At 53.0% G+C, this 20,699-nt stretch overlaps 1 protein-coding gene across 1 annotated transcript in view; it reads right to left on the bottom strand.

The window, feature by feature from the left end:
* Positions 1–423: 423 nt before the first annotated feature.
* The window catches only part of Itsn1 (intersectin 1), a 173,147-nt gene continuing 152,871 nt past the window's right edge, over positions 424–20,699 (bottom strand). Inside the window, exons 29-39 of the mRNA XM_055614891.1 lie at positions 19,570–19,691; positions 18,173–18,279; positions 15,864–16,047; positions 13,366–13,464; positions 10,582–10,749; positions 6,406–6,618; positions 5,141–5,262; positions 4,094–4,176; positions 3,759–3,842; positions 3,182–3,355; positions 424–1,485 (exon numbers count right to left, since the gene is read on the bottom strand). Coding sequence (XP_055470866.1) covers positions 1,337–1,485; positions 3,182–3,355; positions 3,759–3,842; positions 4,094–4,176; positions 5,141–5,262; positions 6,406–6,618; positions 10,582–10,749; positions 13,366–13,464; positions 15,864–16,047; positions 18,173–18,279; positions 19,570–19,691 — 1,505 coding nt within the window. The 3' untranslated portion in view covers positions 424–1,336. The remainder of the gene's footprint in view (positions 1,486–3,181; positions 3,356–3,758; positions 3,843–4,093; positions 4,177–5,140; positions 5,263–6,405; positions 6,619–10,581; positions 10,750–13,365; positions 13,465–15,863; positions 16,048–18,172; positions 18,280–19,569; positions 19,692–20,699) is intronic.

Raw genomic sequence — 20,699 nt, 5'->3', positions numbered from 1 at the left:
GCTTCTGAGGACCTGCAATGAGAAAGAACACCACCTAACGCAGGAAAGCCTAACTCCAGACACCAGAGACATGCAGAGAACACATCATGACCACAGACTGAGAATACAAGCATGGAAACAAAATTCAGCCCAAACTTTTCATCAGCAAGTCACGTCATTCTCTAGTTAACCAACCTATCTCTTAGCATTTAAGGGAAAGGAAGCCTGAAGCACTCTGACGGAAAGCTTGGCCTCTGGTCGCACACTCCTGACTCTGGCAGAAAGCACTCGAAAGCTAAGGAGAGGGTCTTCTGTCTTCCTACCTCATGTGTGTGGCTCCGGTGCTCCCACATCTTCCTCACAACCCAGGGATGGATTTTCTTAGCATCTCTCCACTGCCCCTCCCCACCACCCTGCCCCCCCCCCCATCCATCTTGACTCCTTTCTTTTTCAGACTTCATCCATCTGCGGCATGACTTCCTGGGGGGACCACTAAAGACTCTATTGAAATGTCCCACAGCAGTCATCCAAGTAGGGAATCCCCTCAGGGCTGGCCACTGGACTTCTTAAGGAACATCACAGGGTCTCCAAGGCCAAAGAGGATGTCCTCACAGTAGCTGCCAACCATCCCAGAGCCACGGAGCCTTCCCAGTGAACCATGGTGGATCTAACTCATCAGGACAGAACCTCATGGATATAATGAGCTTTAGGACCATCCTCCAAGCACACCTGGAACTGGAGTGGAATCGCCAGCATGGTTTCACTAACAGACATTAATCAAGTCGCAGCTCTAAGGGCACACTGTGAGAACCTCTTATTAACAGCTCTCCAGGGGGTTAAGTCGGTGCCTGCTCAGGAGCTGTTGTGCTGAGCACTCACCCCAGAGCCCCATTTCCCAGGGGGAGCTGGGCTCCCCAGCAGCAACAATTTCATCACAATCGGACTAAACACACCACGCATGGGGCATCAACGGCCAAATAGTCTTCAAGGGGCTCGTAGAGGTGACAAACAGACCTGCACAAGTTCTACAAAATACAGTCACTGCGTTTATAAATCTATTTTATAGTAACCAGGCCCACACCTCCAGCCCAGGGAACGATCCAGGCTCCCGATGGAGCCTGGTGGAAGATTATGGATTTCAGAGACTCTAGAAGCCATGATGAGACTTTTGATGAAGACAAAAGAAAAAATGGTTTGGATTCATAAAATGGGACACGGTTGGAAGGGCAGGATTGTCGAAAACTACTCCTAGCAGCCTGGAGAGGCTTCGTCTTTGCTGGCCTGCTGCCCCCTGGCTGACCACCAGACAGCACGGGTGGCCTTGAGAAGGAAGTCCTCTATGGTCGTCCTAGGGCTGCTATGGCTCATCAAACAGCTGCAGGTCAAGGCGGACCACAATCTCTCCCGTGGGGACCTCATGCAGCAGGAGACACTTGGTAACTGGCCCCTTGGAGCCCTGGTCTTTCTTGATGTCAGCCACTCGGATCTCTGTCCGACCCAAAAAATCTGAAAGGACAAAAGGCAAAACACTGCTCAGAAAGAGTCCCTGTCTCCCAGGCACATACCCATCCCGCTGGCCCTCTCCTATGCATGGCCAGGCTCCACGTGTTTAAGACTGTAGCTCCACCTGCCACTAAGACCGGCACTAGACTCTGCGGTTTACCCCCCAGGAACGGCCAATGATCGCTCTCTGCTAAAACGAACCAACCAACCAAAACAAAATCCAAGATTTTAAATATTCTTAATAAAATAAAATAATATATCCAAGTGGGTATACCAACTCCCGATTGCTACACATTATATGCGTTTATCTACACTGTGCACATGACGCCCCACAAAAAGAACACATTCTGAGCCTATTTTAAGATATATTAATAGGGTCAAGGAGATGGCTCAGTCAGTAAAAATACACACTTGCAGGCACAAGGATGTAAATTTGACCCCAGGACCTACGTTTAAAAGAGAACCGAGGGTGGGCTGGAGAGAGGGCTTAGGCGGGAACATACACTTCTCTTCCAGAGGACCTGAGTTTGGTCCCCAGCACTCACATGGTAGCTTACAACCACTTGTACCTCTGACTTCAGGGGATCTGATGCTCTCTTCTGGTCCTCACAGGCTCCCACGCACACGTGGTGCACAGAAACTCATGTAGGCATACACATACAAGCTTTTTTAAAGCTGGGCAAGGCGCTGGAGTGTGGCTCAGCTGTAGAGTGCCTGCCTAGTGTGTGTTAAGCCTGGGATTCAGCCCCCAGCACTGTACAAACTGGCTCAAGGCCAGCCTGGCTACATAAAATCCTGTCTTTAAAAAACACCCATGACGGTGGCTCAAACTTGTAACCACAAAGCGAGGGGGCGAGACAGGGGAGGTGGACAGCCAGGGGAGCCGATCAGTGAGCTCCAGGCCAGTGAGAGATTCTACCTCAAAACACAAGGTAAGCAGCTCCGTAGTGATTATACCCAAGTTACACACACACATTCTCTCTCACACACACAACATACATACATACACATTCACACACAGTAACACATAATATATCTGTACTTAAATTAAAATACATGAATTATTCCAAACTGACTTCTTAGAGTAGCAGCACACAGTAGCTGAGAGCCAAGAGAGTCTGGCCACATTCTGACGGGTAAGCAGCTGGGAGGTGGCCGTCACTGGGCTGAGACATGAAGGCCTCCTGGCGCCTCCTCAACTCCTCCCAGGGCCAGCATTTGGTCCTTGCTCTCAGCTTACTGTTCCTCTGGTGAAGACAAGACCGTGAACTTCAAACTCATCCTCTGATTTTTATTGGCTGAGAGTGCACGTGCCGCGGCGTGCGTGGGGGCAAAGGGCAGCTTCCAGGAGCCAGCTTTCCCTTCGGCTAGGTCAGTCCTGGGGCATCAAACTCAAAGCACCAGCGTTGGCAGCGAGGGCCTTTACCCGCCCAGCCGTCAGGGACAGAAACAAACAAACAGAGTACAGCAAGGCCCCCTTCCTCCGGGCCGCCCGTGTGGAAGCTACAGCCTGTCCACTTCAGTGATGCGTTAGCCAGGCACTTCTGCGCCCACCCACTCTGCTGCCTCCTTGCACCGGCCAACCTGACCTCTCAGGAGGGAAGCCCAGGGAGAGCCAGCTCAGGTTCTCAGGAGGAAGCATCCCTGAAGGACGGTGGGGCAGGACCCAGGGCGCCCCTCCCCCACCATGTTCACCAACCGTCAGGAGAGAACTGGTCTCTCTCGAACACGGTGATGCAGAGGACTTCCTGCTCCAGGTCCCGGATGAAGAACTGGCAGTTGGAGTTCCACCGGGGGTTCAGCGTGTCCTGGACTGTCTTGGTGATGTGGCACTGGGAGCCCATGGTCACCTCGCAGTATGGGTTGCTCTTCCCTGCAGTGAACAGGAGCCCTGCCAGGTGGCCACGCTTCCTTCCCAGCCCCTCCGCCTTCCCGGTTAGTACGGGGACAGTCTGGCAGACACGCTCGTGTTTTGGTATCGAGTTTAGAGGAGGAACCAGTCCTTTGGCAGGGCTCCAATTCGGACCCCTATGAGGTCCCTCGGGTCTCCCTGACAAGCAGGAAGATAGAAAAGAGTCTAAAGAAATTAGGCACATATATTAGATATGTACTTTATCTATTATGTATTTTAGAGATGGCTCTTTGGAAAGTGCTAGAAAAACCGGTGCTAGCAGGAAATCGACATAAGAAATTGCACAACCAATGTCAAGTTGGCTAAGAGTTGGGGGAAGGCAGAGAGCGCCGAACGCGCTTGAGCAGAATTCAGGGGCCCTTACCGTGCGACCGGCAGGGTTTCAGCTCAATGCCCTCTACCACGTTCACCATCAGCCTTCCGATGCCGGTTGCCCGCTGGGAACGCACTAGAGGGAAACAACACACTGGCTTCCTTTCACGTTCACTCTCATACCCTTCTCTTCCCAGCGTGCTCGCAGTCTGCGCGCTGCATCTGCCCGCACTTGGAATCTCCCGCTCTTGGAATCTGCCCTTCATCCGCCATGGTGCGCCCCGCCCCGCCTTGCACCCACCCCATTTCTGTATGCTCCAGCCCCAGAGATTCTGCCCAGGAGTGGGAGCGGTCGGCCCTCCTGTCCCAGGCACAGAGGCGCATTACCCAGGTATGCCTTCTCTCGCTTCTTTTTCTCCGTCTCTATGTAGAGCTCAGAGGCAGCCTTGATCTTCTGTACCCAGGCAGTCCTTGGACGAGAAAAGACAGGGGTTGCCAAACAGATGGCCCAGAACAGGCTTGGGGGCTGCTCAAGTTCTGTTTCCAGGACTCTCTTCACTTGGCTTATTTGAATTTAGCAACAGAGGCTCAGAAAAGAAAGTCTGATTCTATATTGCATGATGCTAATAATCACCCACCATCAGTAAGAAGGGCCGCTCAAGTGAGCCCAGGATTCTGTACGATCGATCGAGGCAAACACTCAGGACAGAGTCACGGCCGGCCCACAAGCAATGGGTGTACTCCACATTGCCCTCATGTTCCGAACTCCCGGGGAAAAAGCCCCATAAAGGCCAGGCTGGCGGAAGGGTGGGCTCTTCCTCTCTTACCACAAAGCATCACACACTTGGCGGACCCAAGAAGACAGAAGGGTCTTTTTCCCCCCACAATCACCCAAGGGGAGAAACGCGTCAAACACAGAAGAGCAAAGTATGTGGCAGGAGGTGCTTTGGCATGCAGGCTTTCTCATGACGCCATATGCACAGTAACTTTAGCCAATCTTCTTGCCTGGCATGAGTGTTCTTGAGAAGGCTTTTGGCCTTGCATCAAGCTCAGCCCTCAGAGAGTAATCTGTTTCATTTGGCTCCAGAACAGAGTCTAAAATAAAACTGAAGCAAATGCCAGCCACACAAAGACCCAGGGTGCTGTCCTGGGGCTGGGGGTGGGGTTAGTCCCGAATCACTTTCCTATTGGTTTCCGCCACCTGGCAAACTTGGGGTGATCTAGGCAGCTCTCAATACCTCAAATGGTGCTGGACATTTCTTTAAAAAAAGAGCCCCGAGAAAAGCTGATTTCAGTCCATTTTGTTTTGAAAAACTCATGCCAGATGTCCAACTTCTGAGAAGTCCTTCCACACAGAGGTAAGCAGCAGCTAGGAAGTGCTGGGCCATGCTGACCAGTGGCCCTCGCCCAGTCCTGGGGAGGGGTTGGGCTTACCTTTCATTGATGCTTTCTGCTCGGAGGGTATAGACTCGGTCGATGTGGGAAATGTGAAAGATGGGTTCATCTCCAGAAGGGTCGGTGGGCAGTTTTACCAGGACCTCATTTAAGAAAATGGGCTGCAGAGTCATAATACAAAGGCATTAAAGGAAAGGGGGTCTGTGTGTGTGTGCCTGCCCAGGAATGTCGGTAAGCTACACTGAGCATGTGCAAGTGTGTGCTTGACCCAGTAATCTAGATGAAGGCTGTGCGGAGTGGGTGTAGTTTAGTACACAGGACTATTCCAGAAGGCGAATTTTCTGTTCACACTAACCTCTTGAAAATGTGTGAAGCTGTTTCGCTTGCCTGTGTCTGTGCGCCAAGTGTGCAATGCTCACGGAGGCCAGAAGGGGGTCAAGTCACCTGGCACTGGAGCTGCAGTTGGTTGTGAGCAGCCGTGTGGGTGTTGGGAACTGAACCCAGATCCTCTGTAAGGCGGCGAGCGCTCCTCATCCCCGAGCCACCTCCCCAGCCCCGTGAATACTGACTTAGTCGTCTTACAGGTGCCTGTAAAGTCCATACAAGTCAGGACGAACTGGTTCTGTTTTCCCCGAATCACATCCTAAACAGTGAAGAACGGACTTCACACCCAAGAGAGCGCTTCCCAGGCCTGTCATACAAAGGCTCTAGGAGCCGTCCACAAATGACATCACGGTCTCCCAAAATAAAGCTAGCTGCTGCATCTATGAGAACCTTGAGGAAAGACGGACCTGCACAGCCAAAGTCAGAAAGGAAAACCTCCCGTTCCAAACACAGTCCTGCGCACCTGGGACCTAGCATTTTGTTAAAAAACAAAAACCTTGCACACGTTGGTGGAGGAAGGGAAGGAGAAAGCTGTAGTCTTTGTCAGGGCATCTGTAGCAGAGTGGGAGGCACAGTGGGTGCTTGGGCTGGCCATGATCCCTGTTCACTTGTATGGAGTGAGGCATGTTTTTATCATGTGTAAAATGGGGTCCCCAACAGGACTGTGTGTTATTGGAAACCAAGGTGGGAAATAGTCTTCTACTCTGCCTGCTCCTCTTTCTCCATCCTAGCTCCTCCCCTTACCCTATGCTAGCTCCTCCCCTTAACCCTATCCTAGCTCCTCCCCTTACCCTATCCTAGCTCCTCCCCTTACCCTATCCTAGCTCCTCCCCTCTGCTTTCTCCACACCTTAGTCCTAAACCCTTCTGAAAGTCCCTTCTTTAGGAGACCCCTCTTCCCGCGACTTACATGAACCTTACCGTTTTGTACATTTTATACTGCAGGTTAGATTTAGGGCTGAAGACTTTGTCGGTGCCGGAAGAGCCTAAGGGCTTTGTGACTTGGGTCAGCAGGAGGAAGTCGTTGAAGAGGAAGCCATACAGCTCCTTGCTGCTCTTGGCCTTGTAGAGCTTCCCACTGTGCAGAAACTTGCGTGGCCCCAAGCAGTTGGTCACCGAATTGAACACCAGTTGCTAGAAAAGACAAGCAGACAGCAAGAAGGCAGGATGAAGAAAGCCCGCTCTTGGCGTTTGGTTCTCTGTCTTGAAGCATGGGCTCCACCAGAGTCGAAGGCTGGACCCTAGCAGGACCGAATCCCACGTCCACACCACAAGTGGTTCTGAGGATTCCCAGCAGCAGCTTCTGGAGCCAAGAAAGCAAAGGCACGTTTCCGGGGCTCCGGGTTCCCGGGTTAGTCCTAGCTAAAGTCTCAAGCCTTTCTCTAGGGCTCTAATCTCAGGGTGTGGTGAGTGTGTCTCTCCCCTTCATTTAGTGAGAAGCGGGGCGTAAGGAAGAAGGCTGGCCCATTAGCTCCCTTTGGCTATCTGCTCCATGCGTGCTACACGCGGGTAGCAGTAGCAAAAACCAGCTCCAACAGGAAGTCTGCACGGGGCTCAAATAGACCTCAGTGCTTCTGTCAAGTGAAGGACTCCAGCATGCGTTCATGGACAGACGCTGCTTTCCCAGATGCAGGGTCTAGACCCTGGGTGGTCCTCTCGTGAGGGGCTGCAAAGTTCGGTGGTGCCCAGAGACCCCTTAAAGGCCGCAACCACAGTGCGGTGTGAGCTGAATCTCACCCCACTTACTGGTTCAGAGGCTGTGAAGGGGAGGCTCTCTCTGGCCACTCACTGACACCGAGGGCAACTGTGAATGCTGACACGTGGCTCCAGCATCTCCTTGGGGGCTGTCATCTCAGGCCAGCCCACTCTGTGGTGGCCAGGACTGACAAAGGCCCCACTTTGGACAGCAGGCAGGAAGACAGGGTCACAGCTGGACACAGGCACAGGAGATCAGGAAGATCCCGGACCTATGCCCATGCCCACATCTGCCTGTGCCCCTTGTGTGATAATCTACCCAGTTGCCTCCAAGAGAAAAGCTCTTCCCACATCACAATTACCCCCACACTCTGGCAAGAGCCCTTGGAATTCATAAATGTCCCCTAAGAGAATGTGGTGGCTACCTGTGCACCTCCAATGCGGCAGAAAAACCGGCAGTGATTTGGTGACCAGAGACTTTGAGGAGACAAGGGGAGTCCATTCTACTTCACTCTTAGCTGAAGGACCTCTAGTGTCCCCGCTGAGGTTCCAGGGAGCTGGGAGCCCAGCAAGGGCTGACAAGGACTAATCCTCCTGCCCTGCGCTTCTGTGAGGAGCCTAGTTTAGAAGCTGTGAAGGGGAGATTGGTCTAGTCCTTGCCCTTCAAGAGAGAGTTCAAGCCACATAAAAACAATGAGTTCTAAGAAGCCAAAGGTCCCTGGGTTCCGGCTACATGCATCCCTCAATGACTTATTCCCAGTGGGTCAGGCCGGCTGTACACCAACTGGGAGCCACCTGGTCTGCAGCTGCACATCGCTCTGCCGTTGTTTACCTGACACCCAATCACTGTGCATGTCACACCAAGCCGAGCATAGCCCACACTGCGGTCTTGAGACAAGCCACCAACCGGTGCGCTCCTTTCCCACTCCTGTGAGTGCCAGCAAGACAGCAGGCTGGGTACAACAGCTAAAAGGACCAGCCAGTGAAGGGCAGGAACCTGAGTGGCTGCAAAGAGCTCACAAGCCACAGACATCAAATGGCAAGAGTGCACTTTGTTCCTAGCCTTCTGCTGTTTGTTTTTTGGGGCCAGAGTCTCACAGTATATTTAGCACAGGCTGGCCTCTGACTCATGGCAATCCTCCTGCCTTAGTCTGTGAAGTGCCAGTTTGACAGGTGTGAGCCATTACCCCAACTGTTCTTAACATCTGAAGATGGAGACCCAGGCCCCAGAGTCCTGCGACCCGAGTGTCGCCTTTTGCAGGGGCTGTCTAGAGTGGGTGCTGCCACCCCAGCATTTCTGTTTCCCTGACTCGGAGGCTCTCCAGGTCCCTACAGGGTCAAGGCTTCAGCCCTTCAGAGGGTACTCAGGCCTCCTTTGGTGTGCCCTCCCTCTGCCCTCCAGCCTGTGGCCTCTGATGCCGCCACACTACCTGCCAGAATACCTGTGTGGCTGGGCTCTGAGCCCACAAGCCTCATCCCCGATTCTGTTTTGGACTGGCAGAATGACTGCTCCCTTCTCTCCGCACACCTGGATGACTGCCCTTCCTCCTCATCCTCATCCTTCTTCATATTTAATCATGTATGTTCATCTTAGCTTCCTCCAAGATCATAATCTCCTCAAATGTGGGAACCACATCTTTTATTTTATTTTATGTGCATGAATGTTTTGCCTAAATGCGTGTCTGGTATCAGTGGAGGCCAGAGACAAGCTTGGCTCCCTGGAGCTGGGGTTACGGCAGTTACAGTAGTCATAAGCTGCCATGTGAGCGCTCAGCACTGAACCCGATCCTCTACAACAGCATTCAGTGCTCTCAGCGGCTGAGCCATCTCTCTACCCCGGGGGCAGCTCACAACCTTTCTCTCTCTTTAAAAGGTACTTGAGGTTGGGTATTGAGCAATGGCACATGAGCAGATGATGAATGATTCTGTGTGTATGAATGGATGAGCCAGCCAGCTAAAGATTATCCCTGGCTTCTGAACAGAGAACCCACAGCCCTCACTTCAGCCTCTGCAGGCGACGCTCAGAGCTTTGGTTGTGCACAACTTCACTGAAGGGGGTAGGGTGTGGGGCAGAGTGGAGATGGTCTCCATTCAGTGACTGCCCAGGGAATTAAGAAGAGAGGAGAAACCATGGGGAAGGAAGGTGAGCGAGACACTTTCTCCTAGGGTATTTTGGAAAACCCTAGCAGTCTGTATGTACGCATGTATACATGTGTGTGCACACACACATGTCTGCACACCCATGCACTCAGATACAGGACAAACACAGGAAAAATAAGAGCGAAGGCTGAGTGACAGGAAAAGAGTAAAAGACCCATGAAGACTCCTGTGTGGGTTACAAATCCAGAGGACTCAACTGCTCAAGCTTTAAAAAGGGGCAAAAAACAAACAAAAAAATCACACACACACACACACACACACACACACACACACACCCTCAGGACTCTGCAGACCCTCAAACCGGAATGAGAATGAGATTATTAGAAAACCAAACGTCAAAGGCGGCGGCACCCAGATGTCCTTTGGAGCCTCCACTGTGTGGCAGGGTGAAGACAGATGAACCTAAGGCTGAGGTGAAGAACTTAGCGGGACGACACCCCAGAAAGCTGGATCAGCGGGTGAATGACCAACTGAGGCGCTGAAGAAAAGCAAGAAGCTTTGCTGGTATCAGCAAATTTTGCTGGTGAAGATGCTGCCTGGGCTCCGTGAGCACAGAGTAGCTCTCCATGAGACCACCGCTGTAACTCACTCATTCGCTGTGCTCCCAAACTCCCTCTACGTGTAACTTAGGGTAGGCTGGGTGGCAGTGTGCTCAGGGAAAATGCAAGTTCAAACAGCAAAGATACACACAGGGAAGCTTTCAAAAACAGAGTCAAAATCACAATACAGGAGGTGAGAGTATCTCAGTAAAACTACTTTACCAGCATGCCAGAGGCCTTGGGTTTGGTGGCTAGTACAGAAAAATAAATAAATAAATAAATAAATAAATAAATAAATAAATAAATAACCATACAGACAGAAAATAAGGAATGATGAGTGTGAGATACCAGAAACAATAGACAAACAAACAAAAAGGCCCATGATCTTACTGGACTATCAGATGTCGGAATACACACAAATTGTTTAAAATGTGTCAAAAATGAGTAAGTACCATGAACATTTGAACAAGGAACAAGACACATGAAAGAAACGAGGACATTCAAATAATAACTTTTGGCAATGGGAAATACTATAATTGAAATTTAAAAATACTCATTGGTTGTATTAAGGAGCAGCAGAGACAGAGCTGGTGGGAGAAGACGCCAGAGGCTGGAGAAGAAAGGGAACCGTGTTTTTCACCCCTTCTGTGCTGGTGGCCCGCGCTCAGCCTCGGGTCCGGGGCCCCACCCAGCAGGTGGCTACCTCAGACAGGCCTTCGCACTGCACGTGGGCTTGGATCCACTCCAGCCGGTCCGAGTTCTCCTTCTCTCGAACCCCCTCGTTCACCTGCGAGCAGAGCTCTTCCGCCTTTTCCAGGGCGTGCTTCAGGTGGCTGTGGTCGGGGTGGTTCTCAGGAGTGTTTTCCAGGATCTGCATGGGAGCGCGGAAGACCACAGTGTCACGCCACTTCCCTCAGTGCGGGTGGACCTGGGACCACTGTCACGGAAGCCACGGTGCTTTCCTGCACGGCACCCCCCATCCTCCCGGCACAGAGTGTAACAGCCACTCCTTGTTGGCTCCAGCGGGTACCCTTGGGCTGCAAAGGGGCTGTACTCGCTGCGTGGAGCCAATGGGTGGCTCTGCCCTGAGCCTTCACCCTAACCCACCCCCAGACCCTTGAACGTGTGTGACCTGTCCCGCAGAATGCTGCCTCCCAGCATGAATGCTAAGGCACACACAAGCAGCCCATTATCCTTAGGAGGCACACAGAACAATGCAGCCAGAAAGGCTCAGAGTTGCTCTTTAAAGATCTTCACTCTGTCTCACAAAAGAAGAAACTTAGCCGGAGACTCAAGACAAAAGCCAGGCATCCTTGCTGGCAGCCGGTGGGCATCCCTGGGGAACCAAGAATGAGATCCCGGCATTGGAACTGAACAGTACCCCATTAATTCATGAGTGAAGGTTTGCGAGAAGGCAGGGCACCTGGGTGGGGGGGACAGGTGCCATGCACTCATGTCCCCTAGAAAACATGCACAGCCATAGGCACCTACACATCTTGGAACTCAGTTCAGATGGTCCCCTGAGCAAATATGTTTTGTGTGTCTGTGGGGACACGTGTGTGTGTGTATGTGTGTGCTCATGAGTGGAAGCCAAAGGGCAACAGCTCAGGAGCTGGCTTCTGTGTTTTCGAGACAGAATGTTTTGCTGGCCCCTGGGGTTTACCAGTTGGGTCAGCTAGGATTTTACCATCTCTGCCTTCCAGAGCAGGTGCCAGCCACCATCTCTCAAGGTTCATGTGGAGACTCGAGTTCCATGCGCTTTAGTGGCTGAGTCACCCCCCAACCCCCAAATGTGTGTGTGTGTGTGTGTGTGTGTGTGTGCGTGCGCGCGTGCGTGCGCGTGTGCTGGTTTTGTCTGTTTGATGTTTTCAATCCTGGGCAGACATGTCCCAGCCACCTGAAAGCATTGCTGTTATCAGGCTGTTTGGAGGACTGAATAGCTTGCCAGCCCGGGACATGCAACAGGAATTAAGTCTTTAAAATACTTTCAGAGGACAAATCTGCTTCTTTAATTCCTTTCCCTACTGAGCATGTGTCCTGAATTAAAGTTTTCTTTTATATGGCCATGACTCTAGGTTTGGGGATTAGGAAACAGCTGACTTGGTGGGTAAGAGCACATTCCATGCAACCATGACAAGCTGAGTTCCATCCCCAGAACCCATTTCCAAGAACTGACTCCTGAAAATTAAATTTTTCTCTGATCTTCACGTGTGCAATGGTAATGTCCTCCCCACCCCTCTCTGGCTCACTTGCTCTAATATTTATTTTTAAAGTTTTGTTTTTAAGCCATGCTAAGAATTCTTCTGCTTCACCACTAAAAAAAAAAAATTAGTGTTGGAGGCTGGGCAGATGGCTTAACACTGGCTGCTCTTGAAGGACCTGGGTTCAGTTCCCAGCACTCACATGGTGGCTCACAACCGTCTGTGACTCCAGTTCCAGGGGGCCCAATGCCTCCTTGTGGCCGCTTTGGGTACTGCATGCATATGGTGTGCAGCTGCACATGCAAACAAAAATGAATCTTTAAAAAGCTTAGTTATCATACTCTTCCCAATCTCCATTCAGTTCCGTCAGCTCTTGGGTTTTTCCCTCGGATGCTCCGTGGAGCAGGAACTGTGTGCTAATAATGCCAGATTGTGTTTTCCTCTTAAATATTTATGCTTCTTGCTTCTTGATTTTCAGTCTTCTCCCACTACAAAGGCTTGTTAAAACCACTACAAAGGCTTGTTTCTATCGTCAGTGCATAATTGAACGCAGAGGGCAATGAGGAAAGACACTTCCGCAAATGAATGAACTCAGGAAAATGCACCACTGGGTGGGGTGGGGTGGGGTGGGGTGGGGTGGGATGAGGCTAATGTGGGAGGGAGATGGCTTACACATGAGGACAACAAATGGGTACACTTTGTGCCTGTGTGTGTGGCGGGGAGAACCAGATCCTAGGTTAGCCATGAGCACACCTGCCCCCACAGCTTCTGAATGCAGTTCTCAGCCAGAGAAGCCGATTTCTACCTCCCCGGGGAGGGTCTCCTTCTCCAGCTCTACGGCTCAGAGCTCAGCCAAACCTGCTGCTCATTTCCAGGTGTGGACACTGAAAGACTAGCTCTGTGTTCTCGGGAACTAGCTCTCTTGAAAGGACAGGAGAAAAATGAGTGTCTGGTGTCAGGGGAGCAACAGGGAGTAGCTTCCCAGGACAGGTGGTGGCCGGAGTCAAGGTCCTCTTTGCCGGCAGAGGACTGTGCCGGCGCTGGGAAAGCCTCAAGCTTCACTGCCATCTGAAGGCTGTGTTTTATTAGTCTTTTTTTTTTTTTTCACGAAAAACTATCCATCCTCGACCCCCCCAGTTACCGAGCACATCTGCAGCCAATGAGCACATGACTGCCAGGCACACTGGCCGGGCAGTCCCCACCCCTGACCTCCAGCCACCTCTGGCCATCTCTGGCCCCCTCTGGCCGCCTCCCTAGGCTCGCAGAGGGACAGCGGCTGTACTTACATTTTTAATGATCAGGGGGTATCTTGTGACGCGCTGCATAGGCTTCAGTATGAAGCTGGACAGTGGCATTCCTTTGCACCTGGGGTCCATGGCGAGTCTCTGAAAAACAGTTGTTTTTGCTGTTTTAATGTGCCTCAGAAATCTGTAAAATCCATAGTCAGTGACCTTTGTGCCTTAGGACTCCCTGCCCATTTCCCATCTGGATAGTAACCGAGGAGCGAGGAGTTGGAAAGCAGGGTCCAGCTGTCATGATCCAGGCTGAGCTGGTTTTCAGGGAGGACAGGGCCCTGGGACACGGCCTTCCCGCACCCCGCCAGCTCACCTTCCACGTGAGGACAGCCTAGCTTGAGACTTTCTTCCGGATGTCTGAGAACCTCTGTGACACCCAGGGGCTTAGAAGAAAGACCGTCCCCCGGGAGGAAAAGTGCCCCGAGGGCCAGAGAAGCAGCGCCGCATCATGGAGTCACGCAAGTACAGCCTGCGCAGGCTTCCAAGAGCTCCGGGCAGGACCGGTCGTGGGCCGAGACCTCTCAAGGGTATGATTCCGGTCTCGGCAGTCTGTGGGCGCCTCGTGGTGTCTTTCCTCCTACCGCTTTTGAAATGAGCACGTATGCAGTATTTGTGTGTGCACATGTGAGTGTCTGTGTTTGTGTGCCTGTGCCTGTGTGAGCCTGTGTGTGTGCACCTGTGTCTGTGTGTGTGCACCTGTGTGTGTCTGTGTGTGCCTGTGTGTGCACCTGTGTGTGCACCTGTGTCTGTGTGTGCCTGTGTCTGTGTGCCTGTGTGTGTGCGCGCCTGTGTGTCTGTGTGTGCCTGTGTGTCTGTGTGCCTGTGTGTGTGTGTGTATGCCTGTGTGTGTGTGTGTGTGTGTGTGTGTGTGTGTGTGTGCACATGGAGGCCAGAGGGCAACCCTGGAGGGCTGGTTCTCTCCTCCTTCTCTGTTGGTTCTGGGGTGAGGCTTGGGTCTCCATGCTTGGCCACCAAGAGCAGACTCATCACCCCAACCTCGCTCCACCTTCGCCAGCTCCATCAACTCCTCTAGTGGACAAGAGTCCTCCTCCCCACACAGACAAGCTCCTCGTCTCCTTTATCGCCCAGCCATAAAGCCTGGGGTCCAGTTGGATGCCAGTTTAGGCACAGCATCTGGAGTCCTGACACCCCAAACCATCAGCCCCTGGTCCTGATGTTGGTTTGTGGTCACCACCATTTTGGAAGCGCAGGAGGCAAGTGAAGCAGGAATCATGAGAAGGACAAGGGAGGGGAGAGGCCTCCATCGTCAGCTCAGCCTCAGCCCACTTCTTTGCCTTCTTTCCTGGCATGGACATCCTCACAGTGCGTCATTCACTGGCTAGCACAGCAGGCTGTCAATGCAGAAAGACCAGGGCAAAGAGCATGGTGCCCATGGGAGGCCCTGACTGAGACGCCACAGTGACACCCACTGATTTCGGGAGCATGACCCCTGAGATGAATGGGGAGAGGTTGATACCCCGGCAAAGGCCTGAGGCACGAAGACATGCTATTCATTCAGCAAAAGAGACTTATTGACTGAAAGTTATATTATGCTTCCTGTTTTCTTTTTTCCTGAGAGGGTACCTGCTGTTTGAGTGCTGCTGTGACCAGCAGAAACCAACTCTGAGATGACCAAATCCCAGGGCTGCTAGCCCAGGACAAAGGCCCCTAGGTGCCATGGCACTGCATGCAGAGAGTCCCCTGGTAGCTCTTTACACCCTGCCAGCCCTACAGAGGGGCTGTGGCATCTCATGCCAAGTCCTGTGGGCTACCCAGAGCTCAAGCCCGTGATTTCCCACTGGGAAAGGGATTCTGATGTCTTGACAGGTCTCAGAAGGGAACCTACTGGGGAACTGTCTCCTCCAGATCTGCCTGTGGGATCTTTTCTTTTTTTTAATTGGTAATTGATGAAGAAGGACTTGATGCTCTCTGGGCAGCACATTCCCTCAGCTGGGCTGGGCTGTCTAAAAGGTGGCTGGATGTGAGCCTGAGGCCAAGCCGGGAAGGAAAGTCTCCTCCTCTGTCTACACTTCAGTTTCTGTCTCCAGAGCCCGGCCTTGAGCTCCCACAGGCTATGACCGGTAAACCTCTTTCCTTCCCCACACTGCCTTTGGTAGGAGCGTTTTTTCTCACAGTAACAGGAAGCAAGCCTAACAGGGAGCGAGGGGCCGTGGGGACCCTGGATGTTCCCTCGAGTGTGAAAGGCTACTGCCAACTGAAGGGGTCCCTCTCTGCATGGGCCCAGAAACAAAGGATGTAGACATGCCTCTCAAAAGTAGCAGAAACACGGGGACAGCGCGGCTCTGAAGCTACCTCACAGCTCTCAAGCCCAAGGACGGCTCTCCTGTCCAGGCACGCCCTTTGGCTGAGAGCCGGCCTGCCGTTCAGTGCCCCTCAAGACTCCCCGGCCGGCGTGGTGGAGAGATGCTCGCGGACCTCCGGTGAGCCCTCGCACACTGGGAGAGCCCGGAGCCTCCCTGCAGCCTTACCTTGACGAACTCCTTGAAGTCCGGGGCCTCGTCCGTCTTCTGCTGGATGAGGGCCGCGCCGTTGAGCTGGCAGCTGCAGAAGCGGATGTAGGGCTGCATGTGCGGCAGCTGCGCGCTCAGAATGTCCCCGATCATCTTCACCGGCATCTTCTCTCCGGACATCTTCTTGCGGACTCTCAGCGCTCTGCACGGAGACATGGGGGGGGGGGGGGGGGGGGGGGAGGTGTCAATCGCCCACCTTCGCCGACAGCGCCTCACGCCTGCAAGGTTGCAGAGTGTGGCCCGAGTGTGAGCCACTGAAACGTCTACTCGGGGGAAGGCTGAGGGCCTGGGCCTTTGGTGAGGTGGAGAAGGCCGGGAGCTCGGGGGAAGGCTGAGGGCCTGGGCCTTTGGTGAGGTGGTCAGGGGCACTGCTTTCTGCTGTGTTGCCACATTGTCCCATGTAAACTCATCGAGAAACTGGCCTGAAAACAAGGTTGGCTCCCCCTTTCCAGACCCAGGTATATCTAAGTCTCCCTCAAAACCTCTTGTTCGGGGTGGCTGGCCCCCTAACTCTGCAGTAGGGAGGGAAGAGAACAGCAAAACATCCCAGGTGTAAGCACTGCGCCCTTGAGGACAGCTGGGTGAACCATCGCCACGGAGGCCACTACTGTTTATCCCATGGTATAAAAGTGCCTGCAGCGGGAGGGAACTCCAGCTGGTGCCTCAACCTCCCCAGTCAGTGTCTGCTGGATATTGCGGGAGCATGGTTTAAGGATGACATCCCTGTCTATTGTTGCTCTCTAACCTGAAAGCCTCACCCTTGGGCACCCTTGGCTCTAGGCAGGACCCTCTCTCTGGAACTCCAGCTGGCCTCAACAGGACGTCCTCAGCTGGTTTCTGCTGGATATTGTGAGCATCTGTTTTGACGAGATTTTTTTTAATTCCATCCCCCACACTCATGTTCCTACCTACCTCTTGCTCTTCATTCATTTATTTTGGCTTGCTATACACTTAATAAATTCATTCATTCAAACCAAAAGCACGGCTGCCATAGATCACTCTCTGGGCCATTCGGAGCATCCTTTGAAGGGGCTTTTAGGATGCTGGTTAATTCCTTTTATAGCAAGCTGCTATAACAGAACAAGTCAGGCTCCCAAATCTCTGGTTTCCTGGCTTGCCATGTGGCCCCTTACTTATTTGCCCCTCTCCCAGCAGGGTATTATCTGCCACAAGGCCTTCACCTAAAGACTGGTGTGCTAAATAAACATTTTTTTCCCTTTATTTATGGAGAGGTGAGCCTTGGGGCTTTTGTGATAGCCACAGATGAGAGCAATAAAACCACCATTTTACAGATAAGGACACACAGGCCCAGAGGCCGACTGTGAAGCCCTCCAACCAAAGTCACAGCAGATGATAACAGGGAGATGTGGCCAATAGTCAGCCACCCCATGGGGGCACAAGCTTCACAGTGAGAGGGACACAGAGAGACAGACACCATGCTCACTCCTGCCTGCTCATCCCTAAACACCTCCTGGCTCCATCCCCTCTCCTAATCCTATTACAGACTCAGGGACCTGAAGTTGCCTGACTACACAGGGACCGGGTTTTTGGATGTGGCAGCTGCCCAGCGACCCAGACACAGAGATCAGGAGTGAGCACAGGGCATCTAGGTGTCTATCCAGAGTGCTCAGTCAGAGGGAGGGCGGCTCTCGCTGCCACATCCTGCTCAGCCCTGGAGACTTGACCTCAGTCTTCCCTCTAGTAATGGCACACTCGGGGCCTCATGACACAGATTTGGGGTTCTGATTGCCTTGACTTTGGTTTTAAAATATTGAAGGGAGTCTTTGTAGTCTGATCCAATCTTCTGAGTGTATGGGTAGGGAAACTGAGGCCCAAAGAAGTGAGGCCCAACCCAGGTTTCTTATCTCTGGCCCCACACATTAAGCAGGTGTGAGGTGTACGTGGCCCAGGCAGCTGCTAGGACCCTCCTGAGAGACTCCCCTCGTGTTTGGTGGGGACCACCCTACACTCTCCATCTCCAGCCCCAAGCCGCAAGCAAGAGACAGTCGCTGCTGCAGTCTAGGTGTGAGGCTGGGCCCTGCTCAGGAAATTCTGGAATCATAGCCAGGGCAGGAAGCTGCTTGCCCAAGCAGCTCACATGCCACTGTGAGAAATCCATAGTGTATTTCCAGAAGGAATGAGACACAGAAAGATGACAGCACTTTAAGGGGAGGCAGAAGAAAGACACACAGGGTGGCATGCGTGAAGGGCACAGACGAGCTACACGGAGGTGCAAAGCGGCGGTTGCAGGCAGAGAAAAGGCTTACTTCAGGAGTTTGATATTGCACATGATCAGCTCCTTCCAGTTAACAAAGATCATAGCCACCTCTTTTTCTGTCAGCAGCTCAGACTCCATTAGGGGTTTCTGAAAAATCTGCAGGTGTAAAAAATGAAGCCACTCAGACAGCAGGTAGCTCAACACACACACACACACACACACACACACACACACACACACACAAAATGCACGTGCAGGGGCAGGACCCCTTTTTTACACCCGGACAAGCCTTGGGCATTCTGAGGGAAGCAAGGCTGGCACTGAGCCGGAAGCAGGTGGTCAGGAGAAGGCAATGCCGCCCTCTTTCTGGGCTCTCTGAAATAAGCAGGCCCTCCCCAAGCTCTGGCTGGGTGGGCGGATAACTCCTAGCTAATCACAAGTCTCTGTGGTTCCCATGTGGTTGTGCCCCTTGCCCACAGGCAGCCCGGGGTACCTGGGGCAGAGGCTCCTCTGAAATTCTTTGGGTACAGGCATAGCTTCCCTTTGGAATGAGCTTGGCCTGCCGTGGCTGCTCCCTGGGAGCCTCATTCTGCACGAATTGTTAATCTGATGGTGAACTGGGTAGTGTCCCCACGGGATGCCACATGCGAGTAGGTGACACTCGTACCCCCACTCTTTGACTATGTATTTAATGGCAGGCCTACGCCTTGAGGCAACACAACTGGGAAACTCTTGTGGACCAGCATTTTAGCCCGAAACTCCCATAACACCCAAGAGCTGAACACTGTCTCCTGGATGTGTAGGTGACAACACAGTTTCGGGACATGTGCTAGGGTACAGGCTGACAAACAGGGCTCTTTATGTTGAAGGTGACCCTCGGGTCCAGCTCCATGAGCCTACTTCCCAACATGGTGACTCCCTGTGTGTGGGTAGATGGCTGCAGGGATCACAAACTTACATCCCATCCTTTCAGACCTTCCCTGCTCCCCACACAGGCAGCCCAGGCCAGGCCAGTGGCCTTGGGAGAACAGGTCTCCATGCTCAGCCATCATGGTGGCTTTTCTCAGGGGGCTGGGAATGACTCAGGAGACCCGCAGCCAGCTGCTATGCTCAGGAGCCAACACTGAGGGGCTGGGTGTCACGTGACTGGCTTGATGCCAGCTATCAGTTGGTGGCTGAGCTGAAACTTCTCTGACTCGAGCCAAGAGTCCCCAGTCACACACATACCCCTTCCCCGTTTGTCATCTGTTTGGGACCTGTATGCACTTGGCCTTGGGCTGGTGGAGAACTGCCTCTCTGTCTCACAGGGTGGGCCTGTGGAAACCATGGCCATCTCCTCGTGGGTAAGATAACCTGTGTGGTGTGCTCTTCAGATACCTCTCAGAGGCTCGGGACAGGGCCTCTTTCCACCCCACCCCCACCCCCGCCTCCCAGAGCTGCCAGTACCTCTGTGACCAGCTGCAGGTCATTCACATAGTTCTCCTCTGTGACAATGAGTTCGTGGATGTAGCCTTGTCGCTTCCTCTCGGTTGGGGTCAACATATCTAAGAGATGTAAGTCTGAGCACCCTGGAAGACACAACCATTTAGGAGAACTTTCAGTGCAAGGCTAGGGGAGGACACCCAAGGTCCCTGTGACTGGGGGAGGGTCATGGCCTCATCAGGTCTGAGCTGCGGGCTTGCCGTCCGTTCCAGAAGTTTAAGAGAAAAGCAGCACAGAGCATTCGAGAAGAGCGCAGTCCTGCACACCCCTTCAGACTTTCCACCCTGGAGCTGTAAGGGGGTAAATTCTGCTTGTTTTAAGCCATGCAGTTCGAGGTCACAAACCCAGGCCGCACACTCACGCTCCGTCAGAACCGCAGAAAGGGTTAAACGGCCTGCTAGCGCCCGCCAATGCTTCCATGCCAGCCGTGCCAGGCCCCGAGTGGGAGCTGCGTGCTGACCACGGCCTTGAGTGTTTCAAGAAAGCTCCAGAATCAGCCTCGTGGTACAGACAAGGGAACCAAGGCTCCAACAGACAGCTCTGCCCAGCTCCTTCCTCTCCACACTTGTAAGAAACAGAGTCGAAGCCCAGGCTGGTCCAGAGGTCGTGTGTGCTCTCTAGACCCTGCTGTCACGCCAAGCTGCAGGCGCGCATGCGCATACTGAGCCCGGCTTTTGGAGGCTGCGGTACCAGGTAACCACTGTGCTGAAGCTCTTGGTGGGCACGAGGACCGGCAGGTGCATCCAGTCGTGACCGGGAAGTCGCTCCAGGCAAGGGCACTGTGGGGGATCCGTGGAAGCTGAGAAGCGAGACTCGGGCAGACCGGAAGGCCCTGACAGCCACAGACAGCTCCCTCACGGCCTATGCGGAGGCCACAGAACGGCCCCTCAGCTGCCCTGACACAGGCCAGCCCTAACTCTCTTCACTTACTTTGTTATCCGGAGTTCTGTTCACGCAGGACGTTTGTGGCTTATCAGTGCAGCCCCTGCCTCAGACGCGCCCGCCCTCAGCAGCAGACCAGTGCAGAGCGGGGCCGCCTTCCTTCCTTCCTTTCTTTGTTTTTCTTTCTTCCTTCCTTCCTTCCTTCCTTTCTT

This window comes from Psammomys obesus, unplaced genomic scaffold (assembly GCF_907164565.1).
Source record: "Psammomys obesus unplaced genomic scaffold, mPsaObe1.curated_primary_1811, whole genome shotgun sequence".
Taxonomy (NCBI): domain Eukaryota; kingdom Metazoa; phylum Chordata; class Mammalia; order Rodentia; family Muridae; genus Psammomys; species Psammomys obesus.
Note: the sequence above shows the minus strand (reverse complement) of the source record. Positions and strands in the feature narration are given on the sequence as shown.